Raw genomic sequence first — 23,134 nt, 5'->3', positions numbered from 1 at the left:
TAGAACCTGCAAGAATATTGAGTATAACCACATCACCTTCTCCTAATCTGATACCATCCCTCCAATGAGACCCACCTTTGACTGTGACTCTGGCAGACGTCTTCCTGTCCTTGATGACACACTTATACACAGCCTCATCATCGACTTCTGACTTGGGAATGGTCAGTGTGTGGCGGGTATCATCCACAGTCATCTCAATACGCTCAGAGGGAGTAATTTCCTCTCCATTCCTCATCCATTTGGATGGAATATTGGGTTTGTTCACCTCACAGGTCAAGGTCAAGGATGTGCCCTCCATGATCTCAAGGTCTTTAAGTGGTTTGGTAATTTCAATTGGAAGTTCTGCAAGTTAGAGTCAAATACAATCACACATTCATAATGAAAAGAAAGCACCTTAATCCCATAGCTCTGCAAGATCAATTTAAAAATCAATACCATGAATTAGTATCATACAAGTTGGCCTAAAGTTAGTCAATTAGTCTACAACATTACATTGTTAAGAGTAATCAAATCTTAAATAAGGTGTTAATTCATTTATATAAACATGCATAGTTATTATATAAAGCTGTGTGCCATCATGATCTGACACACCAAAATAAATAAATAAACAAACAGAGTGACTTGTGATTTGAAAATATATCAAAGAGACAATCCTCAAAGAAGTTTCCCAAGTCCAAGAACAAATCTGAAAATGAGAGGTTTGGGTATCCCATACCCATGACTTTGAGGTTGGCTGAGCTCTCCTTGTCCTCTACTTGAATGGTATATTTTCCACCATCATCCAGTTCAACATCGCTGAGGACCAATGTGTGAGTGACATCTATAGATGTAATCTCATAACCATCAGCAGCAGTCACAACTTTGCCATCTTTAAGCCATTTGGCCTTCACTCCAGATTTGGACACTTGACACTTAAATTTGGCAGTTTCTTTCTCCAAGATCTCCTGGTCTTTCAAATGTCGGATTATTTCTACAGGCTCTTCTACAAAGGTGACATACAAGGTGTTAGTGACGTAAGAGCATTTCTCATAATGTGACATACTGAAGTGAGTACATGCATTAACAAAATTAGTATGAGGTAATAACTAAGAACTAATTTTAATATTATCAATATGCTATTGTTATTTACTGACAACATTTATTAGTATTAGCATTAGTTTCTGAAAAGAAATATCTGTTTTGAAAAATAATAGACTGAAATGATTCATGTTTCCAATCCAATGTAACAATTTGTGTGTTTCTGCAAAAATAAAAAAAACATCTTGAGAAATCTATGATGCTCTCACCATCAACAAAGACATTGCAGGAGCTGTCTTTGCCCTGGAATGAGACTTTGTATAGACCCTCATCATCTAAAGAAGCCTTTGAAATGATGAGTCTGTGAATGGCGCCATCAGAACTGAGTTTTATTCTTCCTGTTGCTGACACATTGGTTCCTTCAAATGACCATTCTGGTTTCTTGTTTGGTTTGTTGATCTTCACCTCCAGGAAGATCTCCTGTTTCTCTGTGACGGTGATGTCAGCCAGTGGTTGGACAAACTCCACAGGTACAGCTGGGGGATGAGGGAAGGGTTAGTAGGGTTGAATAGAAGACGTTTCATTTGTGTTTTTGTTTAACACCAACTTCAGCAGCATTCAAGCTATTTGGTGGCAGCCTGTGAGTCAAGGTTCTAAGGTTCCATTGGAACTAACCAAGAAGAAATTATGCTTCAATTATGAAACTTTTTCACAATTATGAAACTTTTCCACAAGAAATTAATGACTTTTCAAAACAAAATCATGAAACTTCGGATTAAGTCCAAAATATGTTATATGAAGATTAGTATGTTAATGATATTAGCACCTTTGACAGTGAGTGTGGCTTCGCTCTGTTTGTCCTCCACTTTGATGCTGTATTTTCCACCATCCTCTTCAGCAACATTATCAAGGGTCAAGGTGTGAACCGAGTTGATGGTTTCTATGCGATACCCATCCTTCTCTGTCACAACCTTACCATCCTTGTACCAGCGGGACTTGACATTTGGCTTGGACACTTCACATGTGAATTTGACTGTCTGGTCTTCATCAATGGTCTGATCCTCCAGGGGTTTCACAATCTCAAGTGGTTCCTCTACAAAGGGTAGGTTATCAGTGGTCAAATTTGGAAATGGGTCTAGTTTAAGAATATCCTAAATTTGATGTTTTTACATAACAAAAGTTACATGTAAAGGAAATTAAGAAAAAGGACACTTTCATAATTTGACAAAAAGGACATTGTTGCACTCTGCTGTGCTCACCATCAACAAAGACATTGGCTGAGCTTTCAACATCACCAAAGGCGACCTTGTAGGAGCCTTCATCTTCAAGGTCAGCGCTCTCAATCACCAAACGGTGAAGGGCACCATCAGATGTCAGGCGGATGCGTTTACTGGTGGACACATCCTTGTTCTCAAAGGTCCAGACTGGAGTCTGTCCTGGTTTGTTGATCTTCACCTCCAGGAAGATCTCCTGTTTCTCTGTGACGGTGATGTCAGCCAGAGGTTGGACAAACTTGATGGGGAGGACTAGAGAAAGGGAGATGTTATGAATGGAGATTAGAGGAGGAGGAAATATACTACCTTGTTAGTGACAGTTCTGAATGAAATTGTAGATATTTTACAAAATATAAACCCAAAAGGATGGATAATAATTTCGAAGATATTTTTGGTTCAAAACTCAATTTGAACCTTAACGAGACAAGTATTTTTTTCAATATTTACATTTACATTAGAAATCATGAAAGGTGATTACAATATATCCACAGACAGTTATGAGTACAGTTATTAGTAGTGTTAAATACTCCTGAGGAAATCTATATCTTGTATGAAAGGTTAAAGGATATTGAGGAAGGATAGATTTCCATTATGTATTGCAAAAGACTTTCTTTCTTGTGAGCACCTTTGACAGTGAGTGTGGCTTCGCTCTGTTTGTCCTCCACTTTGATGCTGTATTTTCCACCATCCTCTTCAGCAACATTATCTAGGATCAAGGTGTGAACCGAGTTGATGGTTTCTATGTGATACCCATCCTTCTCTGTCACAACCTTACCATCCTTGTACCAGCAGGACTTGACATTTGGCTTGGACACTTCACATGTGAATTTGACTGTCTGGTCTTCATCAATGGTCTGATCCTCCAGGGTTTCACAATCTCAAGTGGTTCCTCTACAAAGGGCAGGTTATCAGTGGTCAAATTTCACTGAAAATGTCCACACAGGACAGGGGCTAATGTGTTTCATATTTAAATTTCTAGATGGTTTTCCCAATCTACAACATTACAAATGCTTGTTAAACATTCAGACTCAAACATATGACATGTTCCATGTTTGACAACATGAAAGATAGTGCTAGGTAAAATGAACACCATGTTCTTCATATTTACCAAGTGGTATGAAGCAGTACCAAAAGAACATTTGGAAACATGGATTTGTCAGATAAGAGCAACTTACAGTTTTCCAACTTTTTTTAAATGAGCATTTGTTGAGCTTTCACCATCAACAAAGACATTGGCTGAGCTTTCAATATCACCAAAGGCGACCTTGTAGGAGCCTTCATCTTCAAGGTCAGCCTCAATCACCAAACGGTGAAGGGCACCATCGGATGTCAGACGGATTCGTTTACTGGTGGACACATCCTTGTTCTCAAAGGTCCAGACTGGAGTCTGTCCTGGTTTGTTGATCTTCACCTCCAGGAAGATCTCCTGTTTCTCTGTGACGGTGATGTCAGCCAGAGGTTGGACAAACTTGATGGGGAGGACTAAAGAAAGGGAGATGTTACTTAATGGAGATTAGAGGAGGAGGAAATATACTACCTTGTTAGTCATAGTTCTGAATGAAATTGTAGATATTTTACAAAATATAAACCCAAAAGGATGGATAATAATTTTAAAAGATATTTTTGGTTCAAGACTCAATTTGAACCTTGGCAAGAGACAAGTATTTTTCAATATTTACATTTACATTAGAAATCATGAAAGGATGATTACAATATATCCACAGACAGTTATGAGTACAGTTATTAGTAGTGTTAAATATTCCTGAGGAAATCTATATCTTGTATGAAAGGTTAAAGGATATTGAGGAAGGATAGATTTCCATTATGTATTGCAAAAGACTTTCTTTCTTGTGAGCACCTTTGACAGTGAGTGTGGCTTCGCTCTGTTTGTCCTCCACTTTGATGCTGTATTTTCCACCATCCTCTTCAGCAACATTATCAAGGATCAAGGTGTGAACCGAGTTGATGGTTTCTATGCGATACCCATCCTTCTCTGTCACAACCTTACCATCCTTGTACCAGCAGGACTTGACATTTGGCTTGGACACTTCACATGTGAATTTGACTGTCTGGTCTTCATCAATGGTCTGATCCTCCAGGGGTTTCACAATCTCAAGTGGTTCCTCTACAAAGGGTAGGTTATCAGTGGTCAAATTTGGAAATGGGTCCAGTTTAAGAATATCCTAAATTTGATGTTTTTACATAACAAAAGTTACATGTAAAGGAAATTAAGGAAAAGGACACTTTCATAATTTGACAAAAAGAACATTGTTGCACTCTGCTGTGCTCACCATCAACAAAGACATTGGCTGAGCTTTCAACATCACCAAAGGCGACCTTGTAGGAGCCTTCATCTTCAAGGTCAGCGCTCTCAATCACCAAACGGTGAAGGGCACCATCAGATGTCAGGCGGATGCGTTTACTGGTGGACACATCCTTGTTCTCAAAGGTCCAGACTGGAGTCTGTCCTGGTTTGTTGATCTTCACCTCCAGGAAGATCTCCTGTTTCTCTGTGACGGTGATGTCAGCCAGAGGTTGGACAAACTTGATGGGGAGGACTAGAGAAAGGGAGATGTTACGAATGGAGATTAGAGGAGGAGGAAATATACTACCTTGTTAGTCATAGTTCTGAATGAAATTGTAGATATTTTACAAAATATAAACCCAAAAGGATGGATAATAATTTCAAAGATATTTTGGTTCAAGACTCAATTTGAACCTTAAAGAGACAAGTATTTTTTTCAATATTTACATTTACATTAGAAATCATGAAAGATGATTACAATATATCCACAGACAGTTATGAGTACAGTTATTAGTAGTGTTAAATATTCCTGAGGAAATCTATATCTTGTATGAAAGGTTAAAGGATATTGAGGAAGGATAGATTTCCATTATGTATTGCAAAAGACTTTCTTTCTTGTGAGCACCTTTGACAGTGAGTGTGGCTTCGCTCTGTTTGTCCTCCACTTTGATGCTGTATTTTCCACCATCCTCTTCAGCAACATTATCAAGGATCAAGGTGTGAACCGAGTTGATGGTTTCTATGCGATACCCATCCTTCTCTGTCACGACCTTACCATCCTTGTACCAGCGGGACTTGACATTTGGCTTGGACACTTCACATGTGAATTTGACTGTCTGGTCTTCATCAATGGTCTGATCCTCCAGGGGTTTCACAATCTCAAGTGGTTCCTCTACAAAGGGCAGGTACCAGAGGTCATGATATCACTGATAAATTCCATATTTGGGGGCTAATGTAGGTTTCATATTAAATCTAATTGGTTTTCCCAATGTACACATTACAAATGCAGCCTAAAAGCAGATCAAGGGTTAAGTATGACATGTTCCATGTTTGACAACTGTCAGATAGAGTAGGTAAATGAACAATGGTACAAGTGAGAAGTGGTATATTTGAAAATAACACCAACAAGAACAGTTGGTAAATGGATTGTCAGATAAGAGCAACTTATATCTTTTTCCGATCTTTTTATTAAATGAGCATTTGTTTCACTCTGCTGTGCTCACCATCAACAAAGACATTGGCTGAGCTTTCAATATCACCAAAGGCGACCTTGTAGGAGCCTTCATCTTCAAGGTCAGCGCTCTCAATCACCAAACGGTGAAGGGCACCATCGGATGTCAGACGGATTCGTTTACTGGTGGACACATCCTTGTTCTCAAAGGTCCAGACTGGAGTCTGTCCTGGTTTGTTGATCTTCACCTCCAGGAAGATCTCCTGTTTCTCTGTGACGGTGATGTCAGCCAGAGGTTGGACAAACTTGATGGGGAGGACTAAAGAAAGGGAGATGTTACGAATGGAGATTAGAGGAGGAGGAAGTATACTACCTTGTTAGTCATAGTTCTGAATGAAATTGTAGATATTTTACAAAATATAAACCCAAAAGGATGGATGATAATTTTAAAAGGAATTTGGTTCAACGATCAATTTGAATATTGGCAAGCCAAGTAGTTTTCAATATTGACTTTTAAATTAGAAATCATGAAAGATGATTACAATATATCCACAGACAGCACTGTGTACAATTATTAGTAGTGTTAAATATTCCTGAGGAAATCTATATCTTGTATGAAAGGTTAAAGGATATTGAGGAAGGATAGATTTCCATTATGTATTGCAAAAGACTTTCTTTCTTGTGAGCACCTTTGACAGTGAGTGTGGCTTCGCTCTGTTTGTCCTCCACTTTGATGCTGTATTTTCCACCATCCTCTTCAGCAACATTATCAAGGATCAAGGTGTGAACCGAGTTGATGGTTTCTATGCGATACCCATCCTTCTCTGTCACAACCTTACCATCCTTGTACCAGCAGGACTTGACATTTGGCTTGGACACTTCACATGTGAATTTGACTGTCTGGTCTTCATCAATGGTCTGATCCTCCAGGGGTTTCACAATCTCAAGTGGTTCCTCTACAAAGGGTAGGTTATCAGTGGTCAAATTTGGAAACAGGTCCAGTTTAAGAATATCCTAAATTTGATGTTTTTACATAACAAAAGTTACATGTAAAGGAAATTAAGAAAAAGGACACTTTCACATTTTGACAAAAAGAACATTGTTGTACTCTGCTGTGCTCACCATCAACAAAGACATTGGCTGAGCTTTCAACATCACCAAAGGCGACCTTGTAGGAGCCTTCATCTTCAAGGTCAGCGCTCTCAATCACCAAACGGTGAAGGGCACCATCAGATGTCAGGCGGATGCGTTTACTGGTGGACACATCCTTGTTCTCAAAGGTCCAGACTGGAGTCTGTCCTGGTTTGTTGATCTTCACCTCCAGGAAGATCTCCTGTTTCTCTGTGACGGTGATGTCAGCCAGAGGTTGGACAAACTTGATGGGGAGGACTAGAGAAAGGGAGATGTTACGAATGGAGATTAGAGGAGGAGGAAATATACTACCTTGTTAGTCATAGTTCTGAATGAAATTGTAGATATTTTACAAAATATAAACCCAAAAGGATGGATAATAATTTCAAAGATATTTTGGGTTCAAGACTCAATTAGAACCTTAACGAGACAAGTATTTTTTTCAATATTTACATTTACATTAGAAATCATGAAAGGTGATTACAATATATCCACAGACTGTTATGAGTACAGTTATTAGTAGTGTTAAATAGTCCTGAGGAAATCTATATCTTGTATGAAAGGTTAAAGGATATTGAGGAAGGATAGATTTCCATTATGTATTGCAAAAGACTTTCTTTCTTGTGAGCACCTTTGACAGTGAGTGTCGCTTCGCTCTGTTTGTCCTCCACTTTGATGCTGTATTTTCCACCATCCTCTTCAGCAACATTATCATGATCAAGGTGTGAACCGAGTTGATGGTTTCTATGCGACACCCATCCTTCTCTGTCACAACCTTTACCATCCTTGTACCAGCAGGACTTGACATTTGGCTTGGACACTTCACATGTGAATTTGACTGTCTGGTCTTCATCAATGGTCTGATCCTCCAGGGGTTTCACAATCTCAAGTGGTTCCTCTACAAAGGGTAGGTTATCAGTGGTCAAATTTGGAAATAGGTTTCATATCCAGTTTAAGAATATCCTAAATTTGATGTTTTTCCATGTTTGACAACAAAAGTTACATGTAAAGGAAATTAAGAAAAAGGACACTTTCATAATTTGACAAAAACAGTTGGTAAACATTGTTGCACTTATATCTGCTGTGCTCACCATCAACAAAGACATTGGCTGAGCTTTCAACATCACCAAAGGCTTACCTTGTAGGAGCCTTCATCTTCAAGGTCAGCGCTCTCAATCACCAAACGGTGAAGGGCACCATCAGATGTCAGGCGGATGCGTTTACTGGTGGACACATCCTTGTTCTCAAAGGTCCAGACTGGAGTCTGTCCTGGTTTGTTGATCTTCACCTCCAGGAAGATCTCCTGTTTCTCTGTGACGGTGATGTCAGCCAGAGGTTGGACAAACTTGATGGGGAGGACTAGAGAAAGGGAGATGTTACGAATGGAGATTAGAGGAGGAGGAAATATACTACCTTGTTAGTCATAGTTCTGAATGAAATTGTAGATATTTTACAAAATATAAACCCAAAAGGATGGATAATAATTTCAAAGATATTTTGGGTTCAAGACTCAATTTGAACCATAACGAGACAAGTATTTTTTTCAATATTTACATTTACATTAGAAATCATGAAAGGTGATTACAATATATCCACAGACTGTTATGAGTACAGTTATTAGTAGTGTTAAATAGTCCTGAGGAAATCTATATCTTGTATGAAAGGTTAAAGGATATTGAGGAAGGATAGATTTCCATTATGTATTGCAAAAGACTTTCTTTCTTGTGAGCACCTTTGACAGTGAGTGTCGCCTCGCTCTGTTTGTCCTCCACTTTGATGCTGTATTTTCCACCATCCTCTTCAGCAACATTATCAAGGATCAAGGTGTGAACCGAGTTGATGGTTTCTATGCGATACCCATCCTTCTCTGTCACAACCTTACCATCCTTGTACCAGCAGGACTTGACATTTGGCTTGGACACTTCACATGTGAATTTGACTGTCTGGTCTTCATCAATGGTCTGATCCTCCAGGGGTTTCACAATCTCAAGTGGTTCCTCTACAAAGGGTAGGTTATCAGTGGTCAAATTTGGAAACGGGTCCAGTTTAAGAATATCCTAAATTTGATGTTTTTACATAACAAAAGTTACATGTAAAGGAAATTAAGAAAAAGGACACTTTCACAATTTGACAAAAAGAACATTGTTGCACTCTGCTGTGCTCACCATCAACAAAGACATTGGCTGAGCTTTCAACATCACCAAAGGCGACCTTGTAGGAGCCTTCATCTTCAAGGTCAGCGCTCTCAATCACCAAACGGTGAAGGGCACCATCAGATGTCAGGCGGATGCGTTTACTGGTGGACACATCCTTGTTCTCAAAGGTCCAGACTGGAGTCTGTCCTGGTTTGTTGATCTTCACCTCCAGGAAGATCTCCTGTTTCTCTGTGACGGTGATGTCAGCCAGAGGTTGGACAAACTTGATGGGGAGGACTAGAGAAAGGGAGATGTTACTTAATGGAGATTAGAGGAGGAGGAAATATACTACCTTGTTAGTCATAGTTCTGAATGAAATTGTAGATATTTTACAAAATATAAACCCAAAAGGATGGATAATAAATTCAAAGATATTTTGGGTTCAAGACGCAATTTGAACCATAACGAGACAAGTATTTTTTTCAATATTTACATTTACATTAGAAATCATGAAAGGTGATTACAATATATCCACAGACGGTTATGAGTACAGTTATTAGTAGTGTTAAATAGTCCTGAGGAAATCTATATCTTGTATGAAAGGTTAAAGGATATTGAGGAAGGATAGATTTCCATTATGTATTGCAAAAGACTTTCTTTCTTGTGAGCACCTTTGACAGTGAGTGTCGCTTCGCTCTGTTTGTCCTCCACTTTGATGCTGTATTTTCCACCATCCTCTTCAGCAACATTATCAAGGATCAAGGTGTGAACCGAGTTGATGGTTTCTATGCGATACCCATCCTTCTCTGTCACAACCTTACCATCCTTGTACCAGCAGGACTTGACATTTGGCTTGGACACTTCACATGTGAATTTGACTGTCTGGTCTTCATCAATGGTCTGATCCTCCAGGGGTTTCACAATCTCAAGTGGTTCCTCTACAAAGGGCAGGTTATCAGTGGTCAAATTTGGAAACGGGTCCAGTTTAAGAATATCCTAAATTTGATGTTTTTACATAACAAAAGTTACATGTAAAGGAAATTAAGGAAAAGGACACTTTCATAATTTGACAAAAAGAACATTGTTGCACTCTGCTGTGCTCACCATCAACAAAGACATTGGCTGAGCTTTCAACATCACCAAAGGCAGGCTGACCTTGTAGGAGCCTTCATCTTCAAGGTCACGCCTCAATCACCAAACGGTGAAGGGCACCATCAGATGTCAGGCGATGCGCTTACTGGTGGACACATCCTTGTTCTCAAAGGTCCAGACTGGAGTCTGTCCTGGTTTGTTGATCTTCACCTCCAGGAAGATCTCCTGTTTCTCTGTGACGGTGATGTCAGCCAGAGGTTGGACAAACTTGATGGGGAGGACTAGAGAAAGGGAGATGTTACGAATGGAGATTAGAGGAGGAGGAAATATACTACCTTGTTAGTCATAGTTCTGAATGAAATTGTAGATATTTTACAAAATATAAACCCAAAAGGATGGATAATAATTTCAAAGATATTTTGGGTTCAAGACTCAATTCGAACCTTAAAGAGACAAGTATTTTTTCAATATTTACATTTACATTAGAAATCATGAAAGGTGATTACAATATATCCACAGACAGTTATGAGTACAGTTATTAGTAGTGTTAAATAGTCCTGAGGAAATCTATATCTTGTATGAAAGGTTAAAGGATATTGAGGAAGGATAGATTTCCATTATGTATTGCAAAAGACTTTCTTTCTTGTGAGCACCTTTGACAGTGAGTGTGGCTTCATTTCTGTTTGTCCTCCACTTTGATGCTGTATTTTCCACCATCCTCTTCAGCAACATTATCAAGGATCAAGGTGTGAACCGAAGTTGATGGTTTCTATGCGATACCCATCCTTCTCTGTCACAACCTTACCATCCTTGTACCAGCAGGACTTGACATTTGGCTTGGACACTTCACATGTGAATTTGACTGTCTGGTCTTCATCAATGGTCTGATCCTCCAGGGGTTTCACAATCTCAAGTGGTTCCTCTACAAAGGGTAGGTTATCAGTGGTCAAATTTGGAAACGGGTCCAGTTTAAGAATATCCTAAATTTGATGGTTTTAACATTCTGATAACAAACCTGCAGTTACATGTAAAGGAAATTAAGAAAATTTAGGACACTTTCACAATTTGACAAAAGAACATTGTTGCACTCTGCTGTGTTGTCTCACCATCAACAAAGACATTGGCTGAGCTTTCAACATCACCAAAGGCTTACCTTGTAGGAGCCTTCATCTTCAAGGTCAGCGCCTCAATCACCAAACGGTGAAGGGCACCATCAGATGTCAGGGCGGATGCTTACTGGTGGACACATCCTTGTTCTCAAAGGTCCAGACTGGAGTCTGTCCTGGTTTGTTGATCTTCACCTCCAGGAAGATCTCCTGTTTCTCTGTGACGGTGATGTCAGCCAGAGGTTGGACAAACTTGATGGGGAGGACTAGAGAAAGGAGATGTTATGAATGGAGATTAGAGGAGGAGGAAATATACTACCTTGTTAGTCATAGTTCTGAATGAAATTGTAGATATTTTACAAAATATAAACCCAAAAAGGATGGATAATAATTTCAAAGATATTTTTGGGTTCAAGACTCAATTAGAACCTTTAAAGAGACAAGTATTTTTTCAATATTTACATTTACATTAGAAATCATGAAAGGTGATTACAATATATCCACAGACTGTTATGAGTACAGTTATTAGTAGTGTTAAATATTCCTGAGGAAATCTATATCTTGTATGAAAGGTTAAAGGATATTGAGGAAGGATAGATTTCCATTATGTATTGCAAAAGACTTTCTTTCTTGTGAGCACCTTTGACAGTGAGTGTGGCTTCGCTTCTTTTGTCCTCCACTTTGATGCTGTATTTTCCACCATCCTCTTCAGCAACATTATCAAGGATCAAGGTGTGAACCGAGTTGATGGTTTCTATGCGATACCCATCCTTCTCTGTCACAACCTTACCATCCTTGTACCAGCAGGACTTGACATTTGGCTTGGACACTTCACATGTGAATTTGACTGTCTGGTCTTCATCAATGGTCTGATCCTCCAGGGGTTTCACAATCTCAAGTGGTTCCTCTACAAAGGGTAGAGGTCATTATCAGTGGTCAAATTTGGAAATGGGTCCAGTTTAAGAATATCCCTAAATTTGATGTTTTTACATAACAAAAGTTACATGTAAAGGAAATTAAGGAAAAGGACACTTTCATAATTTGACAAAAAGAACATTGTTGCACTCTGCTGTGCTCACCATCAACAAAGACATTGGCTGAGCTTTCAACATCACCAAAGGCGACCTTGTAGGAGCCTTCATCTTCAAGGTCAGCGCTCTCAATCACCAAACGGTGAAGGGCACCATCAGATGTCAGGCGGATGCGTTTACTGGTGGACACATCCTTGTTCTCAAAGGTCCAGACTGGAGTCTGTCCTGGTTTGTTGATCTTCACCTCCAGGAAGATCTCCTGTTTCTCTGTGACGGTGATGTCAGCCAGAGGTTGGACAAACTTGATGGGGAGGACTAGAGAAAGGGAGATGTTACGAATGGAGATTAGAGGAGGAGGAAATATACTACCTTGTTAGTCATAGTTCTGAATGAAATTGTAGATATTTTACAAAATATAAACCCAAAAGGATGGATAATAATTTCAAAGATATTTTGGGTTCAAGACTCAATTTGAACCATAACGAGACAAGTATTTTTTTCAATATTTACATTTACATTAGAAATCATGAAAGGTGATTACAATATATCCACAGACGGTTATGAGTACAGTTATTAGTAGTGTTAAATATTCCTGAGGAAATCTATATCTTGTATGAAAGGTTAAAGGATATTGAGGAAGGATAGATTTCCATTATGTATTGCAAAAGACTTTCTTTCTTGTGAGCACCTTTGACAGTGAGTGTCGCTTCGCTCTGTTTGTCCTCCACTTTGATGCTGTATTTTCCACCATCCTCTTCAGCAACATTATCAAGGATCAAGGTGTGAACCGAAGTTGATGGTTTCTATGCGATACCCATCCTTCTCTGTCACAACCTTACCATCCTTGTACCAGCAGGACTTGACATTTGGCTTGACACTTCACATGTGAATTTGACTGTCTGGTCTTCATCAATGGTCTGATCCTCCAGGGTTTCACAATCTCAAGTGGTTCCTCTACAAAGGGTAGGTTATCAGTGGTCAAATTTGGAAATGGGTCCAGCTTAAGAATATCCTAAATTTGATGGTTTTACATAACAAAAGTTACATGTAAAGGAAATTAAGAAAAAGGACACTTTCACAATTTGACAAAAAGAACATTGTTGCACTCTGCTGTGCTCACCATCAACAAAGACATTGGCTGAGCTTTCAACATCACCAAAGGCGACCTTGTAGGAGCCTTCATCTTCAAGGTCAGCGCTCTCAATCACCAAACGGTGAAGGGCACCATCAGATGTCAGGCGGATGCGTTTACTGGTGGACACATCCTTGTTCTCAAAGGTCCAGACTGGAGTCTGTCCTGGTTTGTTGATCTTCACCTCCAGGAAGATCTCCTGTTTCTCTGTGACGGTGATGTCAGCCAGAGGTTGGACAAACTTGATGGGGAGGACTAGAGAAAGGGAGATGTTACGAATGGAGATTAGAGGAGGAGGAAATATACTACCTTGTTAGTCATAGTTCTGAATGAAATTGTAGATATTTTACAAAATATAAACCCAAAAGGATGGATAATAATTTCAAAGATATTTTTGGTTCAAGACTCAATTTGAACCTTAAAGAGACAAGTATTTTTTTCAATATTTACATTTACATTAGAAATCATGAAGGATGATTACAATATATCCACAGACAGTTATGAGAACAGTTATTAGTAGTGTTAAATATTCCTGAGGAAATCTATATCTTGTATGAAAGGTTAAAGGATATTGAGGAAGGATAGATTTCCATTATGTATTGCAAAAGACTTTCTTTCTTGTGAGCACCTTTGACAGTGAGTGTGGCTTCGCTCTGTTTGTCCTCCACTTTGATGCTGTATTTTCCACCATCCTCTTCAGCAACATTATCAAGGATCAAGGTGTGAACCGAGTTGATGGTTTCTATGCGATACCCATCCTTCTCTGTCACAACCTTACCATCCTTGTACCAGCAGGACTTGACATTTGGCTTGGACACTTCACATGTGAATTTGACTGTCTGGTCTTCATCAATGGTCTGATCCTCCAGGGGTTTCACAATCTCAAGTGGTTCCTCTACAAAGGGCAGGTTAGGTTATATCAGTGGTCCAAATTTGGAAACAGGTTTCCAGTTTAAGAATAATCCTAAATTTGATGTTTTTACAACCATAACAGAAAACATGTGAACATGTAAAGGAAAGTGAGAAATATTTGGACACAAGAACAGTTGGTTGACAAGAAAGAACATATGTTTTTCCGACTCTTTTAAATGAGCATTTGTTTCACTTTGCTGTGCTCACCATCAACAAAGACATTGGCTGAGCTTTCAATATCACCAAAGGCTTACCTTGTAGGAGCCTTCATCTTCAAGGTCAGCGCTCTCAATCACCAAACGGTGAAGGGCACCATCAGATGTCAGACGGATTCGCTTTACTGGTGGACACATCCTTGTTCTCAAAGGTCCAGACTGAAGTCTGTCCTGGTTTGTTGATCTTCACCTCCAGGAAGATCTCCTGTTTCTCTGTGACGGTGATGTCAGCCAGAGGTTGGACAAACTTGATGGGGAGGACTAAAGAAGGGAGATGTTACTTAATGGAGATTAGAGGAGGAGGAAATATACTACCTTGTTAGTCATAGTTCTGAATGAAATTGTAGATATTTTACAAAATATAAACCCAAAAGGATGGATGATAATTTTAAAAGGAATTTGGTTCAACGATCAATTTGAATATTGGCAAGCCAAGTAGTTTTCAATATTGACATTTAAATTAGAAATCATGAAAGATGATTACAATATATCCACAGACAGCTCTGTGTACAATTATTAGTAGTGTTAAATATTCCTGAGGAAATCTATATCTTGTATGAAAGGTTAAAGGATATTGAGGAAGGATAGATTTCCATTATGTATTGCAAAAGACTTTCTTTCTTGTGAGCACCTTTGACAGTGAGTGTGGCTTCGCTCTGTTTGTCCTCCACTTTGATGCTGTATTTTCCACCATCCTCTTCAGCAACATTATCAAGGATCAAGGTGTGAACCGAGTTGATGGTTTCTATGCGATACCCATCCTTCTCTGTCACAACCTTACCATCCTTGTACCAGCAGGACTTGACATTTGGCTTGGACACTTCACATGTGAATTTGACTGTCTGGTCTTCATCAATGGTCTGATCCTCCAGGGGTTTCACAATCTCAAGTGGTTCCTCTACAAAGGGCAGGTTATCAGTGGTCAAATTTCAAAATATGTCCACACAGGACAGGTCAGTTGTGTTTCTTTACTTTGAAATTTCTAGAAACTTTTCTCAATCTACAACTTTATGAAATACTTGTTGGAACATTCTGACTGAAACATAACCTGCAGCATTTTGGGAACATGAAATGAAAGTGCTGGGTTTAAGTGAACACCATGTTCTTCATATTTACCAACAACGCTGACATGAAGCAGTAGAAAGACTCTGCATTTAGAAACATAGGATTTAGATAATTCCACAGTTTGCCGAACTTTGTTGTGCTCACCATCAACAAAAACATTGGCTGAGCTTTCAATATCACCAAAGGCGACCTTGTAGGAGCCTTCATCTTCAAGGTCAGCGCTCTCAATCACCAAACGGTGAAGGGCACCATCGGATGTCAGACGGATGCGTTTACTGGTGGACACATCCTTGTTCTCAAAGGTCCAGACTGGAGTCTGTCCTGGTTTGTTGATCTTCACCTCCAGGAAGATCTCCTGTTTCTCTGTGACGGTGATGTCAGCCAGAGGTTGGACAAACTTGATGGGGATAGCTAGTGAGTTGAGGCAATATATACCATTAGTTGGGCCATGGGTTTTAACCACAATTTTTTTAAACCTTATCAATACCAAAATGATCTACATCATGTTCAACATATGCTGAAATAGAGGCTGAAAACATTAAGATGTGTCTACATATAAATATAAAGTGAACTTTAATGTTAGTGATGTTATAAACATTTGGTTATTCATCAATTAAATAGAGTTAGAAAAGTACACCAAGCATACTGAATATGTGTTAGTTCATATACACCAAAAACTGTTAATATCTCAACATCATATATTTTGTTACAAGTTCTCATTGTTCAAGTGGTGTGACCAATCTTGATCACAAAAGAGAACGAATCAATTGTAGAATCATCAAGATTACAACAATATGAATGGATAATATGGTTAAAACACATCGTCATCTTGGCATCACGTGACATCTGAAGAGTAGCACTTGTTCCTGGAACATGTTTTCACCGACAAATTGGTTAATACAAAACAGATGTACTCACCATCGACGAGGACGCTGGCAGTGGATGTAACATCATCGAATGTAACGGTGTACACATTCTCATCATCCAATTCAGCCTCCTTGATAATCAGTTTATGAACGTTGCCTTCTGAGAGGAGCTGGAATCTTCCGCTGGCAGAGACTTTGTTGCCATCAATCTTCCAAGTTGGCTTCAGACCTGGCTTGTTTATTTCACACTCCAGGTATATATCCTGTTTTTCTGTGACTGTGATATCAGCCAGGGGTCGGATAAACTTGACAGGTTCGGCTGTAATTTATGGAAACATGATATAACATTCTCCACAAATTTGAAGTCAATATCATAAAAATTTACAAATATACAGAAATGTACATAAAATTTAGACATTACGCTGTATAAAATCGCCATACCACATATAGGAATATACAAAGCAGATAAATGCAAGACAGGGTTTTCAGTCTTCAATCTACAATAATGAAAATGATGCCCTTATATGGACATGCTTATGTAGGTGTATCTATATATATACATCTATATATACTACGTCTATTATCTATGTACTGGAGAAAAATATGAAGAAAGCAAGACATGGCATAGATGATATTTTTCAGTTAGTGTTTCTCAAAATATATTTTGTTAATAGAACTATTAACCCATCAACAAATCATTAATAAGAAAACGCAACTGAAGCATCATTTTACCTTTCACAGTGAGCGTAGCAGAGCTTTTCTTATCCTGCGCAACTATCATGATTTTAGCATTATGCTCAACTAAGGCGTCATCGAGAGATAGCGTGTGTACGCAGCCATCAGAAACAGCAACAAAGCCGTCGTCCGCCATAACCTCCTTGCCATCCCTCAACCATCTGACCTTGACATTGGGTTTGTTAAGTTCACAAACAAATTGGATGTTCTCATGTTCCATGATGCTGATGTCGGTGAGTGGTTTAACTATCTCGAGTGGTGTTTCTATATAGACAAATAGGCTCATTGTTAGAATGTATGTTTTGAAGAAAATCAGGAGATACTGTAATTATCAGTGTTCTTTTGAAAGGGATTAATTTAGCAATCATAACTAAATGCAGCTGGTAAGCAACTTGGAGACATATATTTTATTTAAATTAGAGACTTTTTAAATTTTGTTCTGAAATTCAACAATATAAAGCATAAATGTTATTTTTTTATGTAGTTAATTCTACCAAACCATACAACTAATTACAAGTTATTTATGATTCCAGTTCAGGAAAATGTAATGACATTTGCTGCAGATTTGAGGCTGATCATTGGCCTCTATGCATGTCCACATAAATCCTGTAATGTTCTCAGGAGGACTCCTAATAAGTATATATTGCACTGGAGAATGGAAGTTTAAAAAGGAGAAACTTGTCATAACACTGAGATATGACATTTCTGCATACATTTTGAGCAATATTCCTGTTCAAATTTATGTTCAACTTATATCATGAAACTGGCTTTACTCCAAGGCATATCTTAAGGGAGTTAGTTTCAGAAGCTGGATGTGGGAGTCAGACAAAAAACAGGTAGGTAAATATACGCTATGGTGCAAATTATGTCGATTTTGTACTTGTAAAGAATCTTCTGAGGTGCATACTTCATGAAAATTAGTTGTGTGGATAATACTACATGGACATTGCTCCAAACTGTACACTGACATCCTACATAGCATTAAAAGTCAAAGGAGGTGATTCTTGGTGCCAAAATTGATCAAATGTCTTACACCTTAATAATGATCTAAATATTTAAATGATGTTTAACAAAACTGTTACATGTCAATCCACTGAGCACATCAAATCAGTGATATGTTCTATAAATAGGCATTGTATTTCAGTAACATTTTGAGGTAGTAAATAATAACTGGAGCTTTATGATCTTTAAAAAAACACTGGAAATTAATTTAGGAGTGATTGATTTAGTGATTGAGTTTAGTTTTACGCCACACTCAGCAATATTCCAGCTATATGGCAGCGGTCTGTAAATAATCAAGTCTGGACCAGACAATCTAGTGATCAACAGCATGAGCATCGATTTGCGCAATTGGGAACCGATGACATGTCAGCGAGCCTGACCACCCGATCCCAATGAATTTAGGAAATAAGATGCAAGGTAGTATAAGAATGAGTAGATATCTTAAATGAAAACTAGTGTTTATAATGAGGAAAGGGCAACTGTTGGAGTGCGAGGATGTCGTGAGATTACAGGAGATACTAGAAGCAAGCTCAAGGAATACCATGCAAGCAATATACATTTTAACAACTTACTACAAATATGATTATAATAAAAAGAACATGTTATATCTCTGAAATAACATAACAGAACAGAAATCAAAGTGCTCGGCGTTAGGAACAGAACAGGAAATATTAGTGAATATGAACTCAAAAGTACAAAATGTGCTGTAGGAACAATCTAATTTTGACTTTTAATGTGGAGTGCAAGTGCTTCTTTTAGCTATTATAATATGGAGTGCAAGTGCTTCTTTTAGCTGCTAGACTAGTGAGGATACTTAGCAAATTGTGAAAAATATTTATATTTCCTACTGTCAGTTATGAGTGAGTGAGTGAGTATGGTTTTACGCCGCTTTTTAGCAATATTCCAGCAATATCACGGCGGGGGACACCAGAAATGGGCTTCACACATTGTACCCATGTCAGTTATGAAATACTTATGACAAAATGATAAAACTTAGTAACACATTTGTCTCCTTAAACGACACTTATCATAGATAATGTGACTTATCTCCGTCTTAGCAAAGAAATTAGTATACAACTGTTTTCATTTTCAATAGAAAGCAATTTTGTTTTACCAATATCACAAATCTTTACAGAGACAAATGCATCACTTAAGCAACCCACTTGATTTCCATTCATTATAATTGTCTTTATGAAATAATGGAAAAATTTTTGAAAGTTGTCAGTAAAATTTTGCAAATTCCTGGATCCCACGGATACAATTATTGTTGTTACTTGCTTTGTACATAAATTTTAGAGGGTGGGGGTGTGTATGTTTTACATTGTACATGCTTCTCCATAAAAATCAAACAGTCCCTAACCAGTCTGCATAATTTCTAAATACAGATAATGATGCAGAACAATGCAGCAACACCCAGTCCTCCAGACACCTACCTTCCACCAACAGCATGGCCTTGCTGCTCTTGCCGTTCACCTTGATGGTGTAGTCAGCCTCGTCGTCCACGACGCCAGCCTCAATCTCCAGGCGATGGATGGCACCATCGCTGGTGATCTTGATGCCTTCTCTGGGTGTGAATGGTTCGTAGTCCTTCAGCCACTGTACTTCCATATCAGGCTTGGAGAGTTCGCACTCAAACAAGACACTCTCTCCTTCCATGATGGTTGCATCTTTGAGTGGTCGCAGAATTTCAACTGGCAGTGCTGCAATGAAGTGTGAACGAAATCTCTCCATAACTGACAAATGCACAAAATTGGACATATTTACCAATAGTTACTGTGATCAACAGCCAATTGCCCCAAGACTAATTACATCTTGATGTGATTTATGTATCGGTAAAAGTGACCAAAACCTTTCAATGACATAAAGTATCTGCATAAATCAGATTCCATCCACATCATAACCACCATGTGTTTATGAATCAGTATCTTATACTGATGATACAATGTGGTGGTGAACAGGGGAGCATATCCTGACACACCTGCAGCACCCATCACAAACACATGCCAAGCCAAGCCAAGTCAAGTGTTCACCTGAATAAACACCCAGATATGGTACAAGTCAAAATAGTGAATTGCATTGAAAGGATTTTGGTCACTGATGCATCAAATTTGTACTTTTACACCTAAAGACAAGGCTTGTTGTACTTGTTTGGACTAAGAGAGTTATTGCTACAAAATCATAATTTAAATAATAATAATACCTTCAACAGTGAGAGTAGCACTTGTCCAGTTGTCTCCGCACACACACTTGACCTCGCCAGCATCCTTGAGAGTGACGTCATGTATGATGAGCTGTTGCGTGTAGATGTCGGTGGAGATTTCGTATTGGTCACTGTCAGGGGACAGTTCCTCTCCATTGATGAACCATTTGACAGGCACGTTGGCTTTGGTCATGCCACACTCGAACATAACTGTCTCCTTCTCCTCGCACTCCTGGTCCTTGAGAGGCTTGCAGAAATCGGGTGGAAGGGCTGAATACAAGTTGTAGCAGAGTTAGTCATCAATCCTAAGATTGAGTGAGTGAGTGAAAGTATATTCGCAGTCAGTAACGTTGAACTTGAACGAAACATAAATTTGAACAAAACTTAAATTTGTACCCCGAGTGACATTTGGAAAACATGAACAGATTTTGCATAATTACTTATGACCTGAAGACATACTGATTTAAAGTCAAGCCTCTAATCTGATATCAAGAAAGTGCTCATCAAACTCTAACACATCATTCAGGGGACTGAAAAAAACCCTATTCAGACATAAATGAACAAGATTACTAAAGAGCTGGGAACATTGTTCCCAGAAAAATCAAATCAGCATCAGATTAGCAGGAATACATATTCCCTATTCCCATTCATCGTCAGGGACTTTGGACAACTTGACCCTAAAATCTGAAGGTCTATGGAATATGGTTTGACATGCATTAGCCTTAGTCTATCTGAGTTCCATATAAAATCAGGCTCCACGTGCATGATCTCCACATTACAACTATCATAGTAAGTATGTGATTGGGGGTCATAGTGGTAAGGTTGCTTTACTGGTTGAAGATGTTTATTTTTTCCCTTACAATATATGGTGAGGTTGCAGGAAGATTCCTTGTTGTCAGGCAGGACAATGGTGTACTCTGCCTCATCCTCTGGGATTGTCTCCATGATGCGGAGCATGTGGCGGTATCGGTCGCACACGATCTTGATGCGTTCGCTTGGCTCCAGGGGTTTGCGGTTCTTCATCCAGCGTACTGGAACGCCGATCTTGCTCAACTGGCACACAAGTTCCACATCTTCTGTCTCTTTGGCTTTAGCATCCTGGAGTCGGGCAACAAAGTCGGCAGCCATTTCTGAAACAACAAAGGATGAATATGAGATATTGTTTGACAGGTCAAGATCTCACATGCTAGTCAAATATATTGGAAAAGTCATGACTGACTGAATCCATCATAATGCCAAAGCTCTTGTTTGTCATCTACAGTCAGTAATTTGAAGTATAAAGTGTCACCCACCTTCAACAAAGAGTCTGGCTGATGACTCGTTATTGCCGACAACGATGGTGTACTCAGCATCATGGTACAGATTAGCATCTGGAATCTTCAGGATGTGTTGTTTACCATCAATGATGAACTGGTAACCGTCCTCCTCTGATATGTCTAGGCCATCCTTCATCCAAGCCACTGGAACGTTCTCCTTGGATATCTCACAGATGAAGCTGACAGTTTCACCTTCAAGGCACTCATTGTCTGAGAGTGGCACTGTGATTCTCAGTGGTTCTTCTGCAAACCATAAACTCAAGGTTGTTATGGAGTTCAAGGAAGAGACAGTAGCACCAGGAAAAACCTGACAGTTGAGACTCAAATTGATATCAATTTTCTACTAATCTCATTCATAAATACGACAAACGACATCATAATGTGTTTACTGAAAGATATTTTTCTACAGAAACTACTAGGTTCTGTATCTCACAGAATCAGTTATAAAACAGAATGACATTGATGCTGTAAATAAATTTTACTGAAATATTTAACAAAGACCAAAGTCTTCATAAGGAGGATATTTTTCATAACAGAGATATGTTCAATTACCGAGAACGGCAACAAAAGCTGTTGTTGAAATATCTCCAACCCGACAAGAATATTCGCCCTCATCGTCAAGATTAATGTCGTATACGAGCAACGACCGATCAGCATCGCTGATCACAAATTCATATTTCTCACTGGGTTGTAGCTGAACATCATCAAAATGCCAGTCAACATGAACATCTGGCTTCGACAATGTCACGTCTAATTGGAAAGAGTTATCTCCCTCTAATGCCTCAAGATCCTCTAAAGTCTTGACAAAATACACAGGCGTCTCTGCAAACAAGCAAGCATGTTAGTAACCTGTCTTACTGAGCTACAGTCCATTAAGGCTCGGCGGGGGGCTTTCAGTAACATGGATTAATTTTTTGGGAGTTAGTAGTGTGTGAGTTGGGTTTTAACGCCAGCGTGAAAGAGTATTCTAGTTATATCTAAGTATGTCAGCATGATATGTTTTGTGAGTTAGTTAATTGCAATAAGAAGCAAGAATGCTTTATTGTTACCATTTATAAAAGTGGCTGAGCATGTCAGATTAATGTGGGATGGAAGCATTGTAGAATGCCAACAGTTACCACTGTATGGAACTCTGAGTGGCACTGCCAAACCATTATGACAATCAGTGTAATCCAGAAATTATGACATGAAAAAGGGAGACAACTTTGCACAATAAGCTGTAATTTCAAAGTAGTGTCTCATGATTAATTTTGAATGTTTTGAACTTAGATTTGGTACTTTTTCTTATCACAAGTGTCTTAAAATTATTTTACTGAGGATGTTATTTAAACAAGCATATTATCTCAATTAAGAACTGGATGGCATTCCAGAAGTTGGGGAGTTAATAAGGAAACATGTAACTTTATCAATAACAACTTCTGGTTTGATG

At 38.8% G+C, this 23,134-nt stretch overlaps 1 protein-coding gene across 1 annotated transcript in view; it reads right to left on the bottom strand.

Annotated features, from left to right (window-relative positions):
• LOC124264125 (titin-like) overlaps nucleotides 1–23,134 on the bottom strand; it is a 72,152-nt gene that overhangs the window by 40,303 nt on the left and 8,715 nt on the right. The window contains exons 7-14 of the mRNA XM_046698845.1: nucleotides 22,258–22,527; nucleotides 21,682–21,948; nucleotides 21,250–21,519; nucleotides 20,390–20,659; nucleotides 19,623–19,889; nucleotides 17,185–17,451; nucleotides 16,505–16,771; nucleotides 76–342 (exon numbers count right to left, since the gene is read on the bottom strand). Coding sequence (XP_046554801.1) covers nucleotides 76–342; nucleotides 16,505–16,771; nucleotides 17,185–17,451; nucleotides 19,623–19,889; nucleotides 20,390–20,659; nucleotides 21,250–21,519; nucleotides 21,682–21,948; nucleotides 22,258–22,527 — 2,145 coding nt within the window. The remainder of the gene's footprint in view (nucleotides 1–75; nucleotides 343–16,504; nucleotides 16,772–17,184; nucleotides 17,452–19,622; nucleotides 19,890–20,389; nucleotides 20,660–21,249; nucleotides 21,520–21,681; nucleotides 21,949–22,257; nucleotides 22,528–23,134) is intronic.

The sequence above is a fragment of the Haliotis rubra genome, unplaced genomic scaffold, assembly GCF_003918875.1.
Source record: "Haliotis rubra isolate DU_JTF1 unplaced genomic scaffold, ASM391887v1 Scf91, whole genome shotgun sequence".
Lineage (NCBI taxonomy): Eukaryota > Metazoa > Mollusca > Gastropoda > Lepetellida > Haliotidae > Haliotis > Haliotis rubra.
The sequence above is the reverse complement of the archived record's forward strand: the minus strand, read 5'-3'. Positions and strand labels throughout refer to the sequence as shown.